This window comes from Bos indicus x Bos taurus, chromosome X (assembly GCF_003369695.1).
Source record: "Bos indicus x Bos taurus breed Angus x Brahman F1 hybrid chromosome X, Bos_hybrid_MaternalHap_v2.0, whole genome shotgun sequence".
NCBI lineage: Eukaryota > Metazoa > Chordata > Mammalia > Artiodactyla > Bovidae > Bos > Bos indicus x Bos taurus.
In genome coordinates this window covers 71398831-71411460 of record NC_040105.1, presented here as the reverse complement: position 1 = coordinate 71411460, position 12630 = coordinate 71398831, and the positions used below count along the sequence as shown (strand labels likewise).

The window sequence follows — 12630 nt, the reverse complement described above, 5'->3', positions numbered from 1 at the left end:
ACCCCCTCCTTGTCCTTGCTCGGCCCTTCCCTAAGCCCACCCATGATCTCCCACCCAGCTTGAGACTGTGTCTCAAGTATACCCAGACCTGGGCTCCTAGCAATGTAAAAGCAGAATAGGAGAAAGAAGGTGCTGCTAGGGCTAGTGCTATCTTCTCCTCCTCCAAACTGCAGCCCAGAAATCTGATTCCAGCAGTCCCTTATCGCGCAGTCCGAAGATTCACCATGGTGAAAACTGCTTTCAACACACCCACAGCAGTCCAAAAATAGGAGGCGCAGCAAGACGTGGAGGCCCTTACAAGCCGCACGGTCCAAGCTCAGATCTAGACCTGCAAGGTAGCAATCCCTACTCTTCCCCTGATTACCTGCTACTGTCAGGAAGGCAGGGTGGGAGTGGTTTGTGGAGAAGGAAGAAGAAAGGTAGAAAAGGAAAAAAAAAAAAAAAACTACTCTGCAGTTCCTGTGTTCCCTGGCCGTGCTCCCTGTGCTCTACGTTGGCTTTGCCAGTCTCCCCCATTCTGTCTATCTGCAGCATCTTCCACTTGTGGTGCCCGCAAGTCCCCTAGCATCTCAGCGCTTTGCGCGGGGTTCCCAGATTACGTTGTACATCGCCAAGGAATGTTGGAAGGAGTTTTAGGAGAAGTCCTAGAACCAGATGTCACCTTCTCCAGGGGGACATGTGGGTGGCTAGGGAACAACGAGGAGGGCAAGTCACCCAGTTAACTCCAAGGGCACACATTTTCCACAGGGGGTGGAGTGGATATGCAGAATGAGCAAGGACACAAGATTTAACTCTTCTTCCTTTTTGACGTGTATGAAGTTCTAGGAATTTAAATCTTTCTAGGATGGCTGAGTGCCTGTGGAAGTAGGAAGGGGGCAGCTTTGATTGGCTGTGGTAAAGATTGGGGAAAGTGTCTGTCTGTCTTCCCCCTCCCCCCTCCAATTGGTGTATATTTTCAGTTTCTCCTTGGCCATAGGTGGCCATAAGTGGCCTTAAGCTTTTGCAGCCACCTTCTCCTTTGGTAAAGCAACTGTTATAACTGAAGTTGGTCTTAATTACAATTTGAGCCTGCATACTGTGCCCTCTTACTGCAAAACCCTTGTGTTTTCATAGTGGCATTTCCTGAAGGAAATATTCTTCTTCTGTAGAAGAAATTTTGAGGGTTTTTGTTTTTCTCTCTATCTCTTTTTTCTTTTCTAGTACAGATCAGATCAGATCAGTCGCTCAGTCGTGTCTGACTCTTTGCAACCCCAGGAATCACAACACGCCAGGCCTCTCTGTCCATCACCAACTCCCGAAGTTCATTCAGACTCACATCCATCAAGTCAGTGATGCCATCCAGCCATTTCATCCTCTGTCATCCCCTTCTCATCCTGCCCCCAATCCCTCCCGGCAGAAGAGTCTTTTCCAAAGAGTCAACTCTTCCCATGAGGTGGCCAAAGTACTGGAGTTTCAGCTTCAGCATCATCCCAATCCCAGGGCTGATATCCTTCAGAATGGACTGGTTGCATCTCCTTGCAGTCCAAGGGACTCTCAAGAGTCTTCTCCAACACCACAGTTCAAAAGCATCAATTCTTCGGTGCTCAGCCTTCTTCACAGTCCAACTCTCACATCCATACATGACCACAGGAAAAACCATAACCTTGACTAGATGAACCTTTGTTGGCAAAGTAATGTCTCTGCTTTTGAATATGCTGTCTAGGTTGGTCATAACTTTTCTTTCAAGGAGTAAGCATCTTTTAATTTCATGGTTGCAGTCACCATCTGTAGTGATTCTGGAGCCCAGAAAAATAAAGTCTGACACTGTTTCCCCATCTATTTCCCATGAACTGGTGGGACCGGATGCCATGATCTTCATTTTCTGAAAGTTGAGCTTTAAGCCAACTTTTTCACTCTCCAATTTCACTTTCATCAAGAGGCTTTTGAGTTCCTCTTCACTTTCTGCCATAAGGGTGGTGTCATCTGCATATCTGAGGTTATTGATATTTCTCCCAGCAATCTTGATTCTAGTTTGTGATTCTTCCAGTCCAGCATTTCTCATGATGTACTCTGCGTATAAGTTAAATAAACAGAGTGACAATATGCAGCCTTGACGAACTCCTTTTCATATTTGGAACCAGTCTGTTGTTCCATGTCCAGTTCTAACTGTTGCTTCCTGACCAGCATACAAATTTCTCAAGAGGCAGATCAGGTGGTCTGGTATTCCCATGTCTTTCAGAATTTTCCACAGTTTATTGTGATCCACACAGTCAACGGCTTTGGCATAGTCAATAAAGCATAAATAGATGTTTTTCTGGAACTCGGTTGCTTTTTCCATGATCCAGCGGATGTTGGCAATTTGATCTCTGGTTCCTCTGCCTTTTCTAAAACCAGCTTGAACATCAGGAAGTTCACGGTTCACATATTGCTAAAGCCTGGCTTGGGGAATTTTGAGCATTACTTAACCAGCGTGTGAGATGAGTGCAATTGCACAACAGTTTGAGCATTCTTTGGCATTGCCTTTCTTTGGGATTGGAATGAAAACTGACCTTTTCCAGTCCTGTGGCCACTGCTGAGTTTTCCAAATTTGCTGGCATATTGAGTGCAGCACTTTCACAGTATCATCTTTCAGGATTTGGAATAGCTCAACTGGAATTCCATCACCTCCACCAGCTTTGTTCGTAGTGATGCTTTCTAAGGCCCACTTGACTTCACATTCCAGGATCTCTGGCTCTCGGCCAGTGATCACACCATCGTGATTATCTGGGTCTTGAAGATATTTTTTGTACAGTTCTTCTGTGTATTCTTGCCACCGCTTCTTAATATCTTCTTCTTCTGTTAGGTCCATACCATTTCTGTCCTTTATCGAGCTCATCTTTGCATGAAATGTTCCTTTGGTATCTCTGATTTTCTTGAAGAGATCCCTTGTCTTTCCCATTCTGTTGTTTTCCTCTACTTCTTTGCATTGATCACTGAAGAAGGCTTTCTTATCTCTTCTTGCTATTCTTTGGAACTCTGCATTCAGATATTTATATCTTTCCTTTTCTACTTTGCTTTTCACTTCTCTTCTTTTTACAGCTATTTGTAAGGCCTCCCCAGACAGCCATTTTGCTTTTTTGCATTTCTTTCCATGGGGATGGCTTGATCCCTGTCTTCTGTACAATGTCACGAACCTCATTCCATAGTTCATCAGGCACTCTATCTATCAGATCTAGGCCCTTAAATCTATTTCTCACTTCCACTGTATAATCATAAGGGATTTGATTTAGGTCATACCTGAATGGTCTAGTGGTTTTCCCTACTTTATTCAGTTTAAGTCTGAATTTGGCAATGAGGAGTTCATGGTCTGAGCCACAGCCAGCTCCTGGTCGTCTTTTTGTTGACTGTATAGAGCTTTTCCATCTGTGCCTGCAAAGAATATAATCAATCTGATTTCAGTGTTGACCATCTGGTGATGTCCATGTATAACGTCTTCTCTTGTATTGTTGGAAGAGGGTGTTTGTTATGACCAGTGCATTTTCTTGGCAAAGCTCTATTAGTCTTTGCCCTGCTTCATTCTGTATTCCAAGGCCAAATTTGCCTGTTACTCCAGGTGTTTCTTGACTTCCTACTTTTGTATTCCAGTCCCCTGTAATGAAAAGGACATCTTTTTTGGGTGTTAGTTCTAAAAGGTCTTGTAGGTCTTCATAGAACCATTCAACTTCAGCTTCTTCAGCATTACTGGTTGGGGCATAGACTTGTATTACTGTGATATTGAATGGTTTGCCTTGGAAACAAATAAAGATCATTCTTTCGTTTTTGAGATTGCATCCAAGTACTGCATTTCAGACTCTTTTTTTGACCATGATGGCCACTCCACTTCTTCTGAGGGATTCCTGCCTGCAGTAGTAGATATAATGGTCATCTGAGTTAAATTCACCCATTCCAGTCCATTTCAGTTTGCTGATTCCTAGAATGTCGACATTCACTCTTGCCATCTCTTGTTTGACCACTTCTAATTTGCCTTGATTCATAGACCAAGTTCCTATGCAATATTGCTCTTTACAGCATAGGACCTTGCTTCTATCACCAGTCACATCCACAGCTGGGTATTCTTTTTGCTTTGGCTCCATCCCTTCCTTCTTTCTGGAGTTATTTCTCCACTGATCTCCAGTAGCATATTGGGCACCTACTGACCTCGGGAGTTTCTCTTTCAGTATCCTATCATTTTGCCTTTTCATACTGTTCATGGTGTTCTCAAGGAAATAATACTGAAGTGGTTTGCCATTCCCTTCTCCAGTGGACCAGATTCTGTCAAATCTCTCCACCATGACCCGCCCGTCTTGGGTTGCCCCACGGGCATGGCTTAGTTTCATTGAGTTAGACAAGTTTGTGGTCCTAGTGTGATGAGATTGACTAGTTTTCTGTGAGTATGGTTTCAGTGTGTTTGCCCTCTGATACCCTCTTGCAACACCTACCATCTTACTTGGGTTTCTCTTACCTTGAGCATTTGGGTATCTCTTCACGGCTGCTCCAGCAAAGTGCAGCCATTGCTTCTTACCTTGGACGAGGGGTATCTCCTCACCGCCGCCCTTCCTGACCTTCAACGTGGGATAGCTCCTCTAGGCCCTCCTGCGCCCGCGCAGCCACTGCTCCTTGGACGTGGGGTTGGTCCTCCCAGACACCGCCCCTGGCCTCAGGCATGGGGGCATGGTGTTGCTCCTCCTGGCTGCCGCCTCTGACCTCAGATTTGGGGTGGCTCCTCTCGGCCGTGCTATGGCGTCGCAGCTACCTGTGCTATGGCGCACCGGTCGCAGCCGCCTGCGCTATGGCATGCCCGTCAGTACTTCCTTTTTGAGCAGTAGCCCCTCTGCTCACCCTCTCCCATAGAAAGATCTGAAACAGGTCTGACCTTGTAATCTAATCTTCTAGTATTGCCAGTAACTGGGGGAGTTTCTCCCCTGAAAATGATAGCCATTGTCTATTTATTCCATTTTCTATTTCCTTTAAGCATCTAGCATGTTTTCAGTGTTTGTAAACTATTCGTTATTCCCCCTGGTAAAATTTCAATGTTAAAACGTACAGTGATATATATTTTTATTGTTCTATAAAATCTGTGCAGTATTGGAGCTTACAGACCTGCCCCAATTTGCTTGTTCTCTCTATAAAGTCTTTTGCATTTATAGTGGAGATTTCAAAAGACCTTAAAAAAAAAAAAATGAGAATCCATGTAGTAAAACTGATTATGCACACAATTTGAAATGCTAATGAGCCTTTGCAGAATTTTTATCAGGGAAACTTTCAATAATTAACCCAGCAATCAAACTAGCTGTTGTTTATTGCACATTTCAGAACTCAAAACCACCCACCTTGTATTGTTGAGGATTTTTTTGTAAATAATAGAAGGTCAAATATGTAACTGTCCTACTTACTTTGTAAGGAGAAAAATGGCCAGATTTTTTGGGGAGGTCTAATTGGATGCCAGCAGCTAAATATTGTCACAAAATAATCTTTTTTCCCCCTCATCACCACAAACTTCATGATTTATTGAATTCAGTTAATATGCAAGCAATATGTCTACTAAGCCTGTGGTGTTATGTAGAATAAACAAAATTTAGCATGCACACTGTGATTATATTTCTTTATTAAGTGATGAAATTCCCACAGGATCCTGATTTGGCCACTGTAAAACACTGATTCACTGATTCAATAATATTTGACACATTGTATTGTGAGGTACTGATAAGTTCATAGGAAATTGAACATGACAGAATAGTATGTCAGAGGTTGTGTACAATGACTTTAAAAAAATGTTCAGAGGGAAATGAACTGTGGTGACAACTCCCACCACACCAAAGTCTTGCAAATTTAAATGAAAACAAAATCCTGATTCCTAGTCCATTCTTCCATCCATGGGCAATAAGATTGTTTCCATATCTTACTTACTATGGTGGGAAAGTTTATGAAATGGGCACTATAGTACTTAAATCTTGCTTAGTAATAAAATTCCTAAAATATTGAAGGGAGAAATAAAATTGAAGTGCAGATTTCTCTTCTCAGATCTCAGTGAAAAGAAAAAAATAAATTCCTTTGGGAATTTCAAAGTAAGTCATTTTTCTGACTTGTGAATATGTCACTTCATTTTTCTGGACCTCAGTTTAATCATCTAAAATATAATTTCTAAGCCTGTAGCTCTAGGTTACAGGTATTCACAATCATAATTGATAATATTTGTAGTATTTATCTAAGGCTATTTTTTAATAAAAATAATCTAAATTTCTGAAAATGTTTATGACATAGAAAGCCTTCAAGGCTTATAAAGTATTAATAGAGGGCTTGAAAATAAATAAATGTAGCTAAGAAAATGTGAATACTAAATTTCTTTTAATTTTAAAGGTAAATAAATTTTAAACAGTTTATGAAATGATTGCCTCTCCTTAGAATCCATACATTTGTTTTCACCAAATTAATTAAAGTTTAATTAGCATTAAGTAGTTATGAAAAAGAGCTAATGGCCTGAAAGACTAAAACAATTCTATTTACATACCAATTTGAATGATTATCAGAGAATAAATTTGCTGACTTTATTCATTCTACCCTTCACTAATATTGCTGCTTAGGACATTGTGACTTTAAAGAATTGAACTGAAGGGCCCCTTGGTCCACTGCCCTGAGAAGAGTACAAAGTTAATTGGTTGCTTGTTTGCTTTGGATTCTTTTGTTCCAGTTACTAAACAAATTATGCATGCATGCTAAGTTGCTTCAGTCCTGTCAACTTTTTGGAACCCCTTGGACTGTAGTCCTCCAAGCTCCTCTGTCCATGGGATTCTCTAGGCAAGAATACTGGAGTGGGTTGCCAGGCCCTCCTCTAGGGATCTCTTCTCAGCCCAGAGATAGAACCTCATCCATCAGCAGGAGAGTTCTTTACCACTAGCTCTATCTGGGAAGCCCAAACAAATGATAAATTTAACAAAATTTTATAGTCACTTTTACACACACAGCTTTGTTCCTAAGTATCAATGTACTTTAAATCTAGTGTTTTGCCCAGAACATAAAAAAATGTTATTTTATTAAAAGCAATAATCAGCCATATAATATTGGATGACATTAGGAAGCCCAATTTCTCATTAAAATTAGTAGAAAGTTGCTGTATAAAACAGGGAGCTCAGCCTGGTGCTCTGTGACAACAAAGAGGGGTGGGATAGGATGGGAGTGGGAAGAAGGTTCGAGAGGGAAAAGACATATGTATATTTATGGCTGATTCACATTGTCATATGGCAGAAACCAAACATTGGAAAGCAAGGTAAACACATTGTAAAGCAATTATTCCCCAATTAAAAAAGAGTTATGAAATAAATTTAGTCTTCAATATTTTAATTTCTAAAATAGGGGGAAATGGTACATGCCTACTTTATAGAACTCCTTTCTTCCTATAGAAGTTAATTTTCAAAAAACAGCTTATTAAAAATCATTTAATAAACCAAAGGTTGTTAATTCACTTTTAATTTGGCAAATAAGTTGATATACAAAAAACACTAAAGAAACTACTGTATTCCAGAAAGTTAGTGATTATATCACTGTACAAGTCCAGAAAGTAATGGGTTCCATTTAATTAAAGACGAAAACATTGCATAAATGCATGGTTATTTTCAGCTGATTTTAGAAGTATATACTTTGAAATAACTTTATATTTGAATTTGAAAATGCCAGAAAAAAAGGTTATTATAAATTGGAGATGTTCACATTTTTAAACATCAAGAAGTGTCTTGAAATGATTTTTAGGCTAGGGTGACTTAACATATATCTAAAATATCTTGGGTTTCAAAGGCAGTAAAATGTATACAAAAGCAACTATGTGTCTAAAAGCACAATTTGTTTTCTTTGTTTGTTTGTTTCTAATTTTGCTTTTGAATACATAGGAACTCTGAGTTGCCACCAAGGAAAAAGCAGGTTCCTCTGGGAGATGTATGCTTACTCTCTGAGGCCTTTCATTCATCTTGGCAGGACTTATTGTTGGTGGAGCCTGTATTTACAAGTACTTCATGCTGAAGGTAATATTAATGAAAGTTATTATCTTTTGGATTACTAATTGTTACGTATTTCAGATCAGATCAGTCGCTCAGTCGTGTCCGATTCTTTGTAACCCCATGAATCGCAGCACGCCAGGCCTCCCTGTCCATCACTAATTCCCGGAGTTCACTGAGACTCACATCCATCAAGTCAGTGATACCATCCAGCCATCTCATACTCTGTCGTTCCCTTCTCCTCCTGCCCCCAATCCCTCCCAGCATCAGAGTCTTTTCCAGTGAGTCAACTCTTCGCATGAGGTGGCCAAACTACTGGACTTTCAGCTTTAGCATCATTCCTTCCAAAGAAATCCCAGGGCTGATCTCCTTCAGAATGGACTGGTTGGGTATGCTTGAAGTCCAAGGGACTCTCAAAAGTCTTCTCCAACACCACAGTTCAAAAGCACCAATTCTTCAGTGAACAGCCTTCTTCACAGTCCAACTCTCACATCCATACATGACCACAGGAAAAACCATAGCCTTGACTAGACGAACCTTTGTTGGCAAAGTGATGTCTCTGATTTGAATATGCTATCTAGGTTAGTCATAACTTTTCTTCCAAGGAGTAAGCGTCTTTTAATTTCATGGCTGCAGTCACCATCTGTAGTGATTCTGGAGCCCAGAAAAATAAAGTCTGACACTGTTTCCACTGTTTCCCCATCTATTTCTCATGAAGTGGTGGGACCGGATGCCATGATCTTCGTTTTCTGAAGCTTTAAGCCAACTTTTTCACTCTCCTCTTTCACTTTCATCAAGAGGCTTTTCAGTTCCTCTTCACTTTCTGCCGTAAGGGTGGTGTCATCTGCATATCTGAGGTTATTGATATTTCTCCTGGCAATCTTGATTCCAGCTTGTGTTTCTTCCAGTCCAGCATTTCTCATGATGTACTCTGCATATAAGTTAAATAAACAGGGTGACAATATCCAGCCTTGACGAACTCCTTTTCCTATTTGGAACCAGTCTGTTGTTCCATGTCCAGTTCTAACTGTTGCTTCCTGACCTGCATACAAATTTCTTAAGAGGCAGGTCAGGTGGTCTGGTATTCCCATCTCTTTCAGTATTTTCCACAGTTTATTGTGGTCCACACCGTCAAAGGCTTTGACATAGTCAATAAAGCAAAAATAGATGTTTTTCTGGAACCCTGTTGCTTTTTCCATGATCCAGCGGATGTTGGCAGTTTGATCTCTGGTTCCTCTGCCGTTTCTAAAACCAGCTTGAACATCAGGAAGTTCTCGGTTCACATATTGCTGAAGCCTGGCTTGGAGAATTTTGAGCATTATTTTACTAGCGTGTGAGATGAGTGCAATTGTGTGGTAGTTTGAGCATTCTTTGGCATTGCCTTTCTTTGGGATTGGAATGAAAATTGACCTTTTCCAGTCCTGTGGCCACTTCTGTGTTTTCCAAATTAGCTGGCATATTGAGTGCAGCACTTTCACAGCATCATCTTTCAGGATTTGGAATAGCTCAACTGGAATTCCATCACCTCCACTAGCTTTGTTCGTAGTGATGCTTTCTAAGGCCCACTTGACTTCACATTCCAGGATCTCTGGCTCTAGGCCAGTGATCACACCATCGTGATTATCTGGGTCATGAAGATCTTTTTTTGTACAGTTCTTCTGTGTATTCTTTCCATCCCTTCTTAATAAATTCTTCTTCTGTTAGGTCCATAACATTTCTGTCCTTTATCAAGCTCATCTTTGCATGAAATATTCCTTTGGTATCTCTGATTTTCTTGAAGAGATCCCTAGTCTTTCCCATTCTGTTGTTTTTCTCTATTTCTTTGCACTGTTATGTATTTAGTGGAAACAAATAATTCTGTGATGGTCACCAGAGAAACAGTTTAGGGAAAGTTTTCAAATTACCTTTCAGTATAAAATTGATTTGTCTTCATGGTGATGACTGTAATCAACAATCCTCAGCTTGATAACTGGTACAACAAACTGATTTGAGCTTGAGAAATGGTTTAAATGTTAAGGTAGTAAGTTTTAGAAAGTTTTGATTGTCAGCTTTTGTCTTTTAGAGTACCTTCTACCATGGAGAAATGTGCTTCTTTGATTCTGAGGCTCCTGCAAATTCCCTCCAAGGAGAGGAACCCTACTTTCTGCCTGTGATGGAAGAGGCTGACATTCGTGAGGATGACAACATTGCAAATCATTGATGTGCCTGTCCCCAGATTCTTTGATAGTGACCCTGCAGCAATTCATGACTTCAAAAAGGTGTGTTTCTCATTCTTACAGATATTTCTGAATTTCTTTTTTCCTTGAATTTATTGATATTAAATATGTTGATAAATGTAACTTCTTACAGCAGAGCCTTTTTCATTCTTTTGCTATTGAATATACATTAATTGATTTTGAAAGGTTGTAGATGCTTGTTCTAATGGTAGTTGAAAAATCTGCAGCATTGATACTCTCTAAATCATACCTAGATAGCATATTGAAAAACAGAGACATTACTTTGTCAACAAAGGTCCGTCTATTCAAGGCTATGGTTGGACTGTGAAGAAAGCTGAGAGCCGAAGAATTAATGTTTTTGAACTGTGGTGTTGGAGAAGACTCTTGAGAGTCCCTTGGACTGCAAGGAGATCCAACCAGTCCATTCTGAAGGAGATCAGCCCTGGGATTTCTTTGGAAGGAATGATGCTAAAGCTGAAAGTCCAGTACTTGGGCCACCTCATGCGAAGAGTTGACTCATTGGAAAAGACTGATGCTGGAAGGGATTGGGGGCAGGAGAAGAAGGGGATGACAGAGGCTGAGATGGCTGGATGGCATCACCGACTCGATGGACATGAGTTTGAGGGAACTCCGGGAGTTGGTGATGGACAGGAAGGCCTGGCGTGCTGGGATTCATGGGGTCACAAAGAGTTGGACATAACTGAGCTACTGAACTGAACTGAAATCATACCTAACATTTTCCCCTCCCCAACAGGGCATGATTGCTTATCTGGACTTGCTGCTAGGGAACTGCTGTCTGATGCCCCTAAATACCTCCATTGTTATGCCTCCAAAGAATCTGGTTGAGCTCTTTGGCAAACTGGCAGTATGTATTTTGGATGTCAACTCTTCCAAATAATATTGCTTCCACGTTTTAAAAATTAATTTGAGCCAAAACATTCCATTTCACTGAAATAATTTTCAAATAAAAAATATTTCATGAGCTTAAAACTGTTCTAAAAGCAAAGTCTATATTAAAAGTGTATCTGCTATAGGTGAGAATTTAAATAGTGGTTTTAAGAGTTTCTCATTTCAGGCTTTAAAAAAAAAATTTAGAGTGGCAAATACCTGCTTCACACTTAGGTGGTTCATGAAGATCTGGTTGCTGTAGAAGAGATTCGTGATGTTAGTAACCTTGGCATATTTATTTACCAACTTTGCAACAAACTCAAGTCCTTCCATCTTCACAGAAGGGACCTGTTGCTGGGTAGGCAATTTATTCCCTCCTTCACCCTATATTATTGAGACAGTGAAAGAGAGTAGGGATGGAATACAGAGAAAGTAGAGAGCAAATTTAGATATATTTTTATTTACACAAAAATGAAAAAGCCCTTTTCTTTGTGCATTTCCTCACAGGTTTCAACAAACATGCCATTGATAAGTGCTGGAAGATTAGACACCCAACAAACTTATTGTTGAGACCAACATTTGTCAAGAATAAAAGGCAACAAGAAATGAGCATATTTAGTAATAGGATCAGAGATTTACTATATGACTTCAACATTAAAGTGTATGGGATACTAAAGATATTTATTCATGCATTTACTCTATGGCTTATATTTTTTAAAGGGGGAAAAAACCTACTAACCACTTCAAGCTTTTGCCAATTTTTAATTTAATAGGTGTTACTAGTTTTTTGAAATGATAATGAAATAATTCTTACCTTTTTCTTTTGAATTTATGCGGTTCAGATATCTGAAAGCAGCATGAATGTGTCAGCTACAACACTGACAATGAATTCCATCCTTTGTATGTATATGTGTTTCTAAGTAAGCTCTTTAATCATATGGTAGAGTATGTTTTAAATTTAAAATATTTAAATTGTTTGACCTTTTTGTGTAAAGCATGCCAAATTGCTCAACCTTGTTAAGTTTCATTTTGTTTCTCATTTTGTGCTACTTTCCTGAATTTAGAAATTATATCTTTACATAGCTGCTCAGTGTTCTGTAATAGATCTGGTTTATATGTGAAAATTTTTCCTAAAGAAGTTATTTTCCATATTGCAGTGATTTTTTTCTCACTGATAACAGTATTGTGAAATCCACAAAACTATGTAAGTACTGAATGCTATAAGGAATTTAGGTTGTATAAATTCTACAAACCCATAATAAATGTTACCATATTTGACTAGTGTTCATTTGAGGGACACATAATATGAATAATTAGCATTACTTATTAAGCTTTGGTATACCTGCAATAAATCTAAAATTATGAATCTACTTTGCCTTTACTCCCGTGTATGCTAAGTCGCTTCAGTCATGTCCGACTCTTTGCAACCTTATGAACCATTGGCCACCAGCCTTCTCTGTCCATGGGATTTTCCAGGCAAGAATACTGGACTGGGTTGCCATGCCCTCCTCCAGGGAATCTTCCTGACCCAGGGATTGAACCTG

At 39.9% G+C, this 12630-nt stretch overlaps 1 protein-coding gene across 1 annotated transcript; it reads left to right on the top strand.

Annotated features, from left to right (window-relative positions):
- Positions 1-224: 224 nt before the first annotated feature.
- ITM2A (integral membrane protein 2A) lies at positions 225-11829 on the top strand. Its single transcript, XM_027535179.1, is given in 8 exon segments — positions 225-335; positions 7878-8009; positions 10045-10173; positions 10175-10240; positions 10953-11063; positions 11294-11444; positions 11594-11635; positions 11638-11829. Coding segments are annotated over 8 exon segments (783 nt in total). The 3' UTR covers positions 11679-11829.
- The last annotated feature ends 801 nt before the right edge of the window (positions 11830-12630 follow it).